Source organism: Rutidosis leptorrhynchoides, chromosome 3 (genome assembly GCF_046630445.1).
Source record: "Rutidosis leptorrhynchoides isolate AG116_Rl617_1_P2 chromosome 3, CSIRO_AGI_Rlap_v1, whole genome shotgun sequence".
Lineage (NCBI taxonomy): Eukaryota > Viridiplantae > Streptophyta > Magnoliopsida > Asterales > Asteraceae > Rutidosis > Rutidosis leptorrhynchoides.
The window spans coordinates 642,163,671-642,177,042 of NC_092335.1; the positions used below are offsets into that span (position 1 = coordinate 642,163,671).

General features: G+C 31.4%; 1 protein-coding gene across 12 annotated transcripts; it reads left to right on the forward strand.

Annotated features, from left to right (window-relative positions):
• Positions 1-2,813: 2,813 nt before the first annotated feature.
• Positions 2,814-9,195, forward strand: LOC139899125 (uncharacterized). 12 transcript variants are annotated; one of them, XR_011777325.1, is made up of 10 exons: positions 2,814-2,952; positions 3,104-3,248; positions 3,362-3,500; positions 3,895-4,020; positions 4,116-4,330; positions 4,409-4,443; positions 4,594-4,686; positions 4,965-5,106; positions 5,621-5,673; positions 9,103-9,195. XR_011777325.1 is itself a non-coding variant. In XM_071881945.1 (9 exons), exons 4-9 carry the CDS (start codon positions 4,015-4,017, stop codon positions 9,167-9,169), a joined length of 450 nt encoding a protein of 149 aa, XP_071738046.1. In that variant the 5' UTR covers positions 2,814-2,952; positions 3,104-3,248; positions 3,362-3,500; positions 3,895-4,014; the 3' UTR covers positions 9,170-9,195. The 12 variants fall into 12 exon arrangements, 8 of the variants coding, with proteins under 8 accessions (XP_071738046.1, XP_071738050.1, XP_071738049.1 ...); XR_011777326.1 differs by lacking the exon at positions 9,103-9,195 and adding an exon at positions 6,939-6,955; XM_071881945.1 differs by lacking the exon at positions 4,965-5,106 and having other exon boundaries at positions 4,613-4,686.
• Positions 9,196-13,372: the final 4,177 nt, after the last annotated feature.

A 13,372-nucleotide genomic window follows, 5' to 3' on the forward strand; every position in this document is an offset into this window, starting at 1 on the left:
GTGGTGGGGCATCCTGCCCAGTCCACATCTGAATAAGCTATCAGAGAAGTAGTAGATGATGCAAAAAACTAAAGTCCTAAATCAAGAGTCCCCTAATGTAGTGAACGATCCATATGAGAGCAGAGAAATGAGGCTTCCTAGGATCATGCATGAACAAACATATCTGCTGAACAACATATGAGATGTCTGGTCGTGTGAAAGTGAGGTACTGGAGAGCAATTGCAAGATTACGATACAAAGTAGGGTCTGATACAGCAAGACCGTTAGCCCCATGCTTAGAGTCAGCGTCAATAGGTGCCCGAGAGGGCTTATAATAAAGCATATCAGCATGCTCAAGAATCTCAGTAGCGTACTTCTGTTGGGAGAAAAACATCCTAGTAGAATAGTGCTTGCTGCTTGTGTTTATTGGATATGGAAAGAAAGGAATTGCAGAATCTTTAAGCAAAAGAAGAGGTCTGAGGATGAATTGTGCAAAGAGATTGTGAATTTCATCAGACTGAAGTTGTTGACTTTTAAAGTCAAACAATCGAATGCTGTCATCAAAGTGGTGAAGATTTGGAAGCTGAGATGGGCGAATATGAAATTTTATATGGATTAGATTGTAGGGTTGTTTGATGTTTTGGTTGGGCTAGTGTTTGTGTATTGTTGGTGATTGTATTTTTCTGCTTTTTGGGCTTGGGTATATCCAGCTCATGTATTGTAATGTTGTTTTATAATAAATCTTATTTTGCCGGGAAAAAAAATTCCTAAAAAGTAATTCAGCACTCCCATATCGGTCATGGAAAACTCCTGATGCAAAGAATGAATGACCTGATGAAGAAAAGCTGTAGAGGAGGCGATCACAAAAATATTATCAACATAAAGTAGTAAGTAAACAATGTCTGGCCCCGCTGATATATAAACAAAGAAGAGTCACAATGAGTGTGAATAAATCCTATACTATGATGACCTGCCAAAATCGCAATTGACGCGGTTCATCAACATCTGGTCCCACAACGAAGTTATGCCCTCTATATGCACGTATAGTAAAAGTTTGCATTCAATTTAAAATAAGTTTTCCACAAGTGGGCAATCACTAAAGAAAAATAGCCAATTCCCGTATATAGCATGTTGCTAAAAATAGTAGGTTTCCAAAAGTAGAAAGTTTCTAAAAATAGGAAGTTTCCAAAAATAGTAAGTCAACATTATCCATAACCAATCATAATTACATAAACGAGTGAACGTAAAAATACGTCAAAATTTGGCATGACAGACTCCATGCAGCACTTTGTTAACTAGCAAGCAAATAAACAGCAGAAGCACCTTACAGACCTGAAATAAACATACTTAAAAAGTCAACACAAAAGTTGATGAGTTATAGGTTAGAATAGTGCAACGGTGTATAAAGTATACTACAAGATTTCCATCCTCAAAAACATATAAAAAGATTCTACCAAAATTTGAGCACTCGGTAACTATGCTTAATGTAAATATTAAATAACCCCGAAGAAAAATACACCGATACATGTGTACCAAACTCAAATAATATAGGCTCGTTAAATTCTAGCGCGACTATCCGGACTGGGATGTCAAGCCCTATGGATCCATATATACCTATTCTCGCCCACAAGGTTCAAAAACCAGTAGTTACTAGTTACTAAAGCTAAGAGATTTTTGTATCAAACTTAGTGTAGAATTAAAGTATGTACTTGTATCTATTGCATAAAAATATAATAAAAATGTATGTGTTCTCATCCCAAAAATGTAAAGTTAAAAAGGGGATTACAACTCACCTTGAAGCACGAAAACAATTCAACAATAACGTGTGTTCAAGTAATTATGGCAAACAAAGTAACCACATAAATAAGTATAAGTGATCAATTAATGTCTAACATTAAAGGTCGGATCATAATATAACACAATCCTAATATTCATGACCGACACAAAAGTCAATAAAAGTAAACCCAAAAAATCAACTCAGAAGTCAACTGATTTTAAATAGTGAAATACACTTCAAAAAGTTATAAGACTCATTTGAATCAACCAAGTAGAAAAAACAAATCTGTAGTATGACTTTACACATCCAAGTAGTTCCAAAGTATCACTACTTTTATTATTAATAATTGTCTTCTAAAGTTTTACAAAATTTATTTCGATTTAACGATTAAAATACACGATTTTTATAAATAAATATTTATAAAATATACATAAAGCCACTTGAAATAGTTTAGTTTATAGATGAAATATCCATATAAAAATACTCATGTATCAAATATCACTATCACTATATATACATTAAAAGAGAGTCTCGATTAGCTAATAAATATTTTCAAAACTCCCTTAATTACCATTAGATTAGAAAATTACATTATAATACCCCTTAATCCAACGGTCCTTAATCATCCACTAAAAAAATTAGCTAATAAATCAAATTTACATACACTCCATCCCTAGGGTGTGTTTGGATGAAAGTAGCTGGAACTGGAGTTATGAGATAGAGCTGGAGCTGAAGCTTATTTTTTAAGCTGGTAGCTGAAGCTTATTATTTTTTTATAAGTGTTTGGTAAACTAGCTGGAGCTTATTTTCTAGTTCATAAGCTCTACTTTTTTTTTCATAAGCTACTAAAAGTAGCTTATTTTTTCAGAGCTTATAATTTTCATAAGCTCTACTTTTTTTCTCTACCAAACAAAGCTTATGACTTAGAGCTTATTAAAATCATAAACTCAAGCTCCTATAAGCTCCCATAATCTCCAACCCAAACACACACCTGAAATACCCTTCTAATAAAAAAAACACGGCAGCTTCTAACAAAATGATGGGTTTCGTTCAATTGGGAGTTATCAAATATACACTTATTACTAACAAATTTAACTCATCGATTCAAAGAGATCCTGACTCCGGTGCTCGATATCTTCTAGGGTTCTATTGAATCCTTAAAGCATTGATGTTTGATCCCCAATTAAAGAACGCAGGTATGATTTTTTGTATAAATCCTCAATCAAAATACATTGGCTATGACTTTTTGTTAAGGTTTACTACATATATAATTTAATAAAAGAAAATCACGGGGATAAAGAGATAACCTAATCTCTCTTGTTTCTATCTTCTTAATAACCATTCCAGATCTCCATGATTCAATCCCACAATTCAGAATCGCAAGACAATTAGGTTTCCAACCGATAGAGAACAAAGATTGCGAATCATATGCGTCTATTAGGTTAATCAATTAATTGTTTTGAGCATCTTTATAGGCGGCTTTCAATTAAAGGTATTGTTAATCAATCAATCGTGTTTGTTTGAAATTTATCTGCTGTTTGTTATATGTTACTATGTTTACTTTAATTAGGTTTAATCACTAATGTGAAGTTTTCTAATTTTCAGGGAAGAACATTATATGCAGCAGAAGCCGATAGCCTAAGAAACTGAGCAGAGAGCTGAAGAAAAACATCCACAGGTATTTGAAGCTGTACAATCAGTTAAAATGACAAATGTGCGGGGTGAAATCTAATATCCAATCAAGGTTTGTTGTTAATATCACCATTAGTATATTTTTCTTTAATTGCTTATGACTTTTTTGTGTAATAGGGAATTAATATCTTAAAAGCTCATGGAAAAAGTGCTTTATTGTTTGTTTTATATGTGTGTATATGTTTGAAGATGTAGGTAATTCGCATACTATTATTAGTTCACTTACTTATGAATGTGATATTTTGCAACCTTCTCCTGTTGTTGGTTCTGGATTTTCACAATTTCCGAGTAGTCGTTTGTCTGATTCTAGGTTGTCAAATGTCGTTGTGTTCGAGTAGTCGTTTATCTAATTATGAGTTGTCATGTTATAACTGGTAAGTAATTTGATCTTTTGGTTTTCTTTATATTCGTTGATGATAATTTTTCATCTATTATGTGTTTTGTAGATAATAGAAGTGATGTTCTACCAGTTCCTACTGTTAATGAATGTGGATTTTCAAATGTCGTTGGTGATTGAGATAGTAATAACGATTTTTCGGGATCTTGTGGACTGCTAACTTTGCAACATGATGGTATGGCTTTAGTTTGGCAATGTTTTCTTAAGATTTTTTTTTTACCTATATGTTTATTTTATTTTTTTACCTATTAAATTTTGTTTTATACCAAGTGCGATACTATCTCACCTGAAGGATTCCCCACACATTATTTTTGCTTCGCCTCATTCAACCAACTACAAGCCCGGTCAGATAACAGAAGTTCCATACTAATAGGTACAAATGGGAAGATAAATTTTCTGCGGGTATCGGTTCGCCGTCAAGGAGAAACGTGGTTTGTGTCGCCTAGAGAGGAACGCACGTCTCATAATGAATTTAATTTGTTAAGGTCGATAATTTGTTAAGTTTTATTATCTTTGCTGTGTTTGTTATGGCAAGTTATAATTGTTTGTAAATGTTGATGCAGGTCAGTTTGGATTTTACTTAACACATCACTTTGTAGTAAGTTTGTTTAATGTTTTTTTTAAAATTTTTTTTAGTTACGTTTAAGTAATTTCTTTTTTTAATTAGTTTTTTTGATGTTCCTGTTTTGATGTTTCGTCTTCGTCGCTGTGGTCGTTTGTGTGACATATCTCAACTGCTGCACTGAAGTTTTCGGGTTGGTTGCTAGAGAGACTACTACTTCGTCAGTTCCCAGGCCAATTGCATCAACATGCACTTTCTCTACTCCGTTTAACTCTTCAGGTTATTCTTTCATTCGCCTTGTAATTTACTGCATTCGTTAATAATGTAAATATAGTTGGGTTTTGATGTTCATAAATGATCTATGTTTTGTAAACAGTATGTGCTATTTATGTTTCATTATTTGTTGATGTTTACTTTTGTGACTTGTGTTTTATAGACTCCATGCGATATTGTTGCTTCGTGATTTATTGTTGTATGGTCAGTAAACATATAAGAAGTGTAGTTTGTTTATTCATGTTTGCTCAACTTGAGCAACACATATCTTATTTTTGGTGAAGGTTTTATGCCAGTGACTGCTGTAAAGGAAATGCAGATTAGAGCAGCCTTGTCAAATACTTTTGGGCTTGGAGGAACAAATGTGTATGCCTGGAAGGGTGGGTGAAACTCAAATAGGAAGTACCCTGTATCACGGCCTCATAGGTGTGTGAAATTTTTTCATGTTGTTATACTAATCTTTTAACCATTAAGAAATGGATTTTAGTTACACGCGTTGACGTAGAAGTTTCGTTTATTAACATAAAGCCTACAACTAAACACCATCAAGTCCCTCATGAGGTATACCATATCCTAACTGTATCATACATTTAAGATATATGTGTAGCCTGATTTGGGAATCACCATCGAGCTTGGAGTAAAGAATGATATTTATGTAATTGTGTATATTATAATATGATGCATCTAAGTCGACCATCAGTTTCATTATGCTTCATGAAGCTCATTTCATGTTATTCTTATGCACTGTAAATCATCTATTCGACTTAAGTTTCATCAAGCTTATTAAGGGTAGGCCGTCTGGTACTTATATAAATTATAATCTATTAAAAACTAAAATGGTTCATCTATTTGGGCTATAATGAGATTTACATCTTAACAGTGTATTAACAAAATAAAACATTTACGATTGTTAAATATGGATGTTTTTTCATTATTATAGGTTGCTGCTATATGGTGTAAATCGAGACGTCGAGTATTTTGGCTGATACATAGGTATATAATTCCCACAAACAATAATATCTTCAATTTCCATTTTCAATATAACATTTTACACTGCCTCTATGTGAAAGAGGGGATCCATGGGTGGGTACTAGAACTATACGTTACCGACTCAACAACCACCGATGACTGAAACCTTGATTTTATACTCGGTAAAGCAGCACCCAATTTGCATCCAAGTCATTATATGAAACACAAAATAGTTGGTTGGTGGGTCCCATAGCGGAATAAAAAAGGTATGTTGATCTCGGATGTGTTATTATCTATCAGGTGCATTTCCTCTCGGAATTATTATGGTTGTTGTCAGGTGCATTTAAGGTTTTATGGTTTATGGTTTTGGATTTAGTGTTTTGGGTTTAGATATAGGGTTTAGGGTTTAATGTATAGGGTTTAGGTTTTAGAGTTTAGGGTTTAGGGTTTAGAATTTAAGGTTTAGGGTATAGGGTTTAGGGTTCGGTGTGTAGGGTTAGTGGTTTAGGGTTTAGGGTTTAGAGTTTAGTGTATAGGGTTTAGGGTTTATGGTTTAGATTTAAGGTTTAAGGTTTACATTTTAGAATTTATGATTTAGAGTTTAGGGTTTAGGGCTTAGGGTTTAGTTTTTACAATTTATGGTTTAAAGTATAGATATAAGGTTTAGGGTTTAGGGTTTAGGATTTAAGGTTTGAGGTTTAGGATATATGGTTTAGGGTTTAGATTTTAGAATGTAAGGTTTAGGTTTTAGGGTATGGGCTTTCGGGTTTAGAGTCTAGAGTTTAGAGTTTAGTGTGTATGGTAAAGGGTTGGTGGTTTAGGATTTAGGGTTTACGTTTTAGTGTACAGGGTTTAGGGTTTACGGTTTAGTGTGTAGGGTATATGGTTTACAGGTTAGGGTTTAGGCTTTAGATTTTAGAATTTATGGTTTAGGGTATGCCGTTTAAGTTGTAGGGTTTAGGTTTATTGTTTACGGTTTAGGGTTCAGGGTTTAGTATGTTTAAGGTTTAGATTCAGGGTTTAGGGTTTAGTGTTTAAGGAGCGAGATATGTTGATTGAATTCCTGATAGAAATTAAGATCGGTAGGAGGCCATATATAGTAGGAGGCCACATATATATATATGCACAATAATTACTCTGGTAGAAGTTCTGAAAGGACAAAAGCATTAATAATATGTTTTATTAACTTATAAAATATGATATTACAAAAATTTAAATAATTTATTCTAACTACATTTACATGAGTCAAATATAAGTAATATATTATTATTTTTTTTTAAATTTTGCAGAATGAAAAGAAAAAAACAAAGAATAGAGAAGCAGTTATGAAAAACCGCAAAAAAAAGGTTTAGATTGTTAGAATGACAATAGTAATTGTTAATTTCAAACTGTTGTTAACATACAATTATATTTTTATCGTAGACGTACTTCACTAAGATGGAAGAAAACGTTATACAACTGAACAATGAAATACAACTACAAAACGAACTACTACAAAAGGTACTTTTTACATGTTCACCAAAAAATAAAAAATATACGAATTTATGACTTTCAATTCTCAATCCATTTACAATTACATTGCTAAAGTATTATATCACATTTACAGATTGCTAGGAACTAAGACCTCAATCGTGGTACATTTTAATCTAATATAATTTATATACTTCAATCTTTTTTAAAACAATAATATGTATACTTTATAAGTTTTTGTTTAAATATCTCCTGAAGATCCGATTAACTTTATCAAAACGTATAGTGATTGATTACCTCACCAACGTATATTACAACTATGTAGAAGATTGATTGGAGAATTCATTGGAGATGACATTCTACCGATTATCGAAAACATATTATCACATTTCTATAGTTTATTTAATATGAAAAAAATTTCTACTAAATTTGATGTCTTTAGTATTACATATGGTACTTGGATGTGTTCTACTGAGCGGTGCATAATGTGGATGAGTGGATTATGTCCAACTGATATGTTACAAGCAAGTACACGAAACTATTTCTTTACCTTATTTATTATTATTGCTTATATTAACTACTTTTTCATATTTCAATTTTGAGATTAACATACATTAACTTAATCTTGATTGTGACAGTTAATCAACAATCCTATCAAAGTTATTGGACCTAAACTTGAAAAAATGAAATCTTTAACATCTGAAATTAGAAGCGAAGAGATTGCACTTACTACAAAATTTAGAAATAAAGAACCCACAATATCAAATACTTTAAGAGGGAAAGATTTTGTGAATAAAGGAGACGAATCGACAATGTTAAGTTATCATAATTCTTTGTCATTTTAGTTGGAAAACTTACTATTATGCACAACTTTAAGGATGAGATATACTAAATCGTAAACTTCATACATCTTCTAAATAATTAAACAAATATTACAATATCATGCATTTTATTACAAATATAATGTTTCAACTCATTATAGGCTGACGATTTACGACAAAAGACTTTCTCAGGAATACACAAAGTACTAACAACAAGACAAAAAATTATGGCATTATTCACAGTTCATGATCACCTAACAAAAATAACTACATTGTCAAATATGTGGGAAAATACAACGAAGATATGAGATAACCATTCACAATTCTTAATTCAATCGCCTAAAACTACATCACGATATCGGAGATAATTTATTTAATTTGAATCAAAATTTTGTTTTTTTTTTATTCGTTGGTACATTTTGAAACTTTAAAAATTTGAATCCTCTATAAAACATTTGGTTTAATGTTCATCATAGACTTAATAATTGTTCGTTAGTACATCTTGAAACTTTAGAAATTTCAAGCTTGTGAAAAACATTTGGTTTAATGTTCATCTAGACATAATAATAGCTTTTTAATTTAATATAAATTATAATTTATATATATAATTTATAATTTATATTAAATTAAAAAGCTATTATTATGTCTAGATGAACATTAAATATATACCTCATTAATATCAGTACAATATTTAAATTCAAACAAATTATGTTTGGCTATCAAATCAACAAGTATGTGAGGAAACTCTTTTAAGAAAAGAAAATAAGTGTTTATTGAGAATGCTTATTAATTTGTGTTTATAAGGTTATTTGGGTAAGTTTATTCATTTGAATAGTGTTATTCTTATAACTCAGCCATTTTTCCGTTACTAATGTCAGAGTTAGTTATCTCCATTGTTATAATGCCTTTTATCATACTACCAGAAAAGTCATAAAAAAAGTTGGAAAAAAACATTGTTGATGATCTTTTAAGTCATTAAGTTACTCATAGTTTTGTTTTTAAACATTTTCACAATAAGAAGAAAAAGTGTATACATCGGAGTGAATATCAGGGTACGTTTTCATTCCAATTCCTATTGAAAGACGAGTCCTCCACTTATAGGTATTAATTATGTTATATAGTGTCAATTATTACATTATTTTTTGGTCTTTTGTGATTTTAGCAATTTACATGCAATTTCTGTGCAACATGAAGAACCAAATATACCAACAACAGTAGCTGATTATTGATGTATTCAACATCAGAAACAAAAGGCAGATGACAAAAGGTAGAAGATGTTGTAGTACATATATTTACCATCTACAAGCAATTTTATAAAAGTATTGGCTATGTTTACCCTTACTACAACTTTAATGTCAAGTAATTTGTGTTGTTAACCTATTAGCAATTGTTAACAAAATACCGGTGCAACGCACGACCCATTAATATTATAGTGTAAATTTCGTAGTAGTACAATATGTTGATAAAAGTATTTATTGCCATTTACTTTATGCATGTACCTGATATGCAAGCCGCCACATGACACCCAAAAAAGATATGTTTGAAGTACATCATATTCTTTTTCATGTCTATTGCATATCATATACTCCGAAATCAAAGAAAAGTTACGAGTACATGAAACCTTATGTTTTACTTTATGACAACAATTTATTTTAACCAATCCCGCAAATTCGTGGGTCTTTTTCCTGACGAAATGGATGTTAGCTTTTTTTATAGTGTTAGACTTTCAATTTTATTTTATATGTATTGTTTTTAGGTTCAAAAAACCTACATTGATTATAAGTCAGGTAACACTAATATTGCAATTGAATCAATTTTTTTTTTTTTTGGTAAAGGGTTTTACCCGGTGATTCATACAAGTCAACGGTGATTCATCTCTAAAAAATCTCCGCGAATTCGTAGGTCTATATAATGAGTCAATTCTTGTGACGCTCATGCTAATGAAATAGTTATATATGTATCTATTTAGTATTTCCATCTATGATAAAAAAATCTTTTAATTTCAGCTTGGTATGTACTTTTACTCATAAACATTTCTTATTACAACTCTTTGATGGTTAGATATGTGCAACGTATTATGAGGTCTATTTATGTTATTGAATATATCACAACTCTTTGTGGTTTATCTAATATTGTTTGCTTTTTAATAAACCTAACAAATACTCTATCAAATTCTATCATTTCATAAAACCCGCGAAACCGCGGGTCTTTAACTAGTTAGCCATTATTTATAAAACAATTTTTTGTTTGCAAAAACACTGATTTAAAAGTACATTTACAACAATAACTTTCGGATTTCCTAGAAAAATCATCGTAACTCAAATTCAGTCACGGCCAGTTGGAGAATCGTCATTTTTAAGTCAAAAGTCATCCAAATTTTTGGCATAACCTATTTCACCTTAGAATAGTCCCAACAGCTCCACACGTTTAACAATCTAAATCAGTTTTTCAGAAATACTATTCTAATCAAAACTTTTGACTCGTTCAACAAAATCGCACAATAGCTATATGAAAAATTAACTACTTTTTGAGAGAATTTCATTTATAAACATATTTGGAACGTATACCAATTCATACTTTTCCAGATCTCAAAAATCAATTACAAATTTTAAACCGAAATTAAAATAGTCATATCTTTGTAACCGTACATCGAAAACACACAATTTCTAAATAAAAAGTTATTAATTTTTCAAAATATTTTCAACTACATACAATTAATAATCTGAAAATATCAAGTTCATATTAGTAGGTTAAATATTAAATGCGGTACTTAATGACAAAACCCTTTTCTGACAAATTAACGACTAAAACCCATCACACAAACATGGACTTGTGCATTAACATCGGTTATACTAACTAATTGAAGAAAAAAATGAAATATAAAAATTAGGGTTCTTAAATTTTACCTAAATCAAGCAATTAGACGGATAGATGAATAAAACTTTACGCGTAGAACACGAATGTACAAACGATTTAGTGAGCAAGAAAGATGATGATGATGTGAGAGGTGAGATATGTGGCCAACAATAGAGAGAAAAGAGGGAAAGAAATAGTGCAGTGAATGATATCCTAACCCTAAAATCCTTTATCAAATAACAAGTTTCAAAAAGTGACACAACACCCCCCACCCCCAATGAGGGGTTCCGATCGGCCAAGGGTTCAAGGGGACCCAGAACTTTATGTTTTTTAACTTATGACATGAACATATGAAAAGCCTTGTGATTTACGTTCTAGTAAAAGTTAAATTGTTAACGGTCTCTAACGGTCGTCGGGGTCTAAACCGCACAAAATAAAGAATAAAAATTCTTAATAAACTTATAGATCTAAATAAATATTAAGAATAATATTTATCAATTAAAGATAACATAAAAATTGTATTTCATCAAATCGTGACTAAAAAATTAGTAATAGTCGTTAAGTAACACCTACCCAATAATAAATATTCTTATCAAAGTTTAACACGTAAATATTACAAATAATATTTATAATATAACATAACGTAAACATCAACTAATTCACGTATGACACAAAATTCAAATTAACAGTCGTTAAATATTAAAGGGAAAAGTTAACGGAAAAATGAGGGTCATTAGACATACGTGTAGTGTAACCTGCGAAACTTTGAAACTAACCGCATGGGGCTTGCTTGAGACCATAAAAGTGACTTTTGTAAAAGACATACGTGCTCAGGGTGTTTTGAGTCTCGAAAGATAGGAGGTTGATGCATTAAAATAGTTTCGTCAAGATCACCGTGGAGAAATGCATTCTCCACATCAAGCTGCTGAACTGGCCATTGTCGAGAGAGTGTAAGGCACAGAACTGTCCGGATGGTATCCGGTTTAACAACGGGACTAAATGTCTTATCACAGTCAATTCCATTTTGTTGTCTATAACCGTTAGCGACAAGACGCGCTTTATAATGACTACGTGTACCATCCGCATGATACTTGTGCCGAAAGAGTCACATGGAACGAACAATGTTTGCGCCCGTAGGACGGGGCACATGGGTCCAAGTGTTATTGTTTATCAAGGCATTATATTCATCCCGCATAGCACTTTGCCATTGGGGGTTGGAGAGGGCCTCACAATAGGTTTTTGGAATTGGGGAGATAGGAGAACGTGAAGGTTAAAGCGTTGAAATGGTATGGTGGTACCAATATGAGATCTAGTGATCATGAGATGAATGAGAAAAAACGGTGGTTCAAATATAGTAGGTTGAGCTTCATGAGGAGTTGTGTTAGAGGGTTCTGGTGGAGGAGGTGGTGTAGGAATATGTATGGGTCGCGGAGGTGGTAAAGGCGGGGAATGTTCGGTAGGTAGCTCGGGAGTATAGGTGGTGGAAGTAGTGGGTAGGGAATCTAGAAAAGAATATGACAAAGGTTAAGTCGGATTCGTAGAGCCATAGGGAAATGCAGTTTCATTGAAAGTGACGTGCCGAGAGATGATGATTTTTTGGTTGAAAGATCAAGGCAATGGTAGCCACGGTGATTAGATGGGTAACTAGTCAGATTCATGGTGTAGAACGAGGGGATAGTTTGTTGGTGGTGTTTAGGTGAGCGTAACAAAGACAGCTGCAAATGCGAAGAGAGTCATATTTTGGTTTATAATTCTATAAGCGAACGTTGGAAATGTAATGACCCAGAAATTTTCGACTAATTTTAAACCAAACTCTCGATACGATTTAATATTGTTGACACGATAAGCAAAGTCTGTTAATGTTGAGTCTCAAAAATTTTGAACTGTTTCAAATATTCATTTAACTTTCGACTATCTCCGACGATAAACGAACAACTATTTATAAATAGACACACACACACACACACACACACATACACACACACACACACACACACACACACACACATATATATATATATATATATATATATATATATATATATATATATATATATATATATATATATATATATATATATATATATATATATATATATATATATATATATATATATATAATTGGAAACATTTAAATTGTTATATTATTATTAATATCACTATTATTATAATTAGTAGTAAATTTTAATTTTAGTTATTATTATTATTATTACTAAAAATTATTATTTATAATTAAAATTATTATTATGATTAATAATTTTATGATTATTCTTATTATTATTAGTATTTTGATATTATGATTATATTATTACTTCTATTATTATTATCAATATTTTGGTTATTATTAATATATGATTATATTTATAAATGATTAATATTATATATGAACTTAATTAATATCATGAATCCGTTTAAGTTCCCTATCAACTGTATCCATTTTTTTTTTCCTGCCTGGAATCTAACCTTTAACTACTTTAAGACAATCGTTAAAACACAAATGCTGTTAGACATCCACTTCAACTTTTTTTTTTTCTTTCCGATTCCCTATTTTACTTTTGATTCTCTTGTCGACACAC

Coding starts and splice junctions, on each gene's coding strand:
- LOC139899125 (XM_071881942.1), top strand. Junction 4,331..4,408: donor AATGAATTTAATTTGTTAAG/GTCGATAATTTG, acceptor ATGTTGATGCAG/GTCAGTTTGGATTTTACTTA. Junction 4,444..4,593: donor ACTTAACACATCACTTTGTA/GTAAGTTTGTTT, acceptor GCTGCACTGAAG/TTTTCGGGTTGGTTGCTAGA.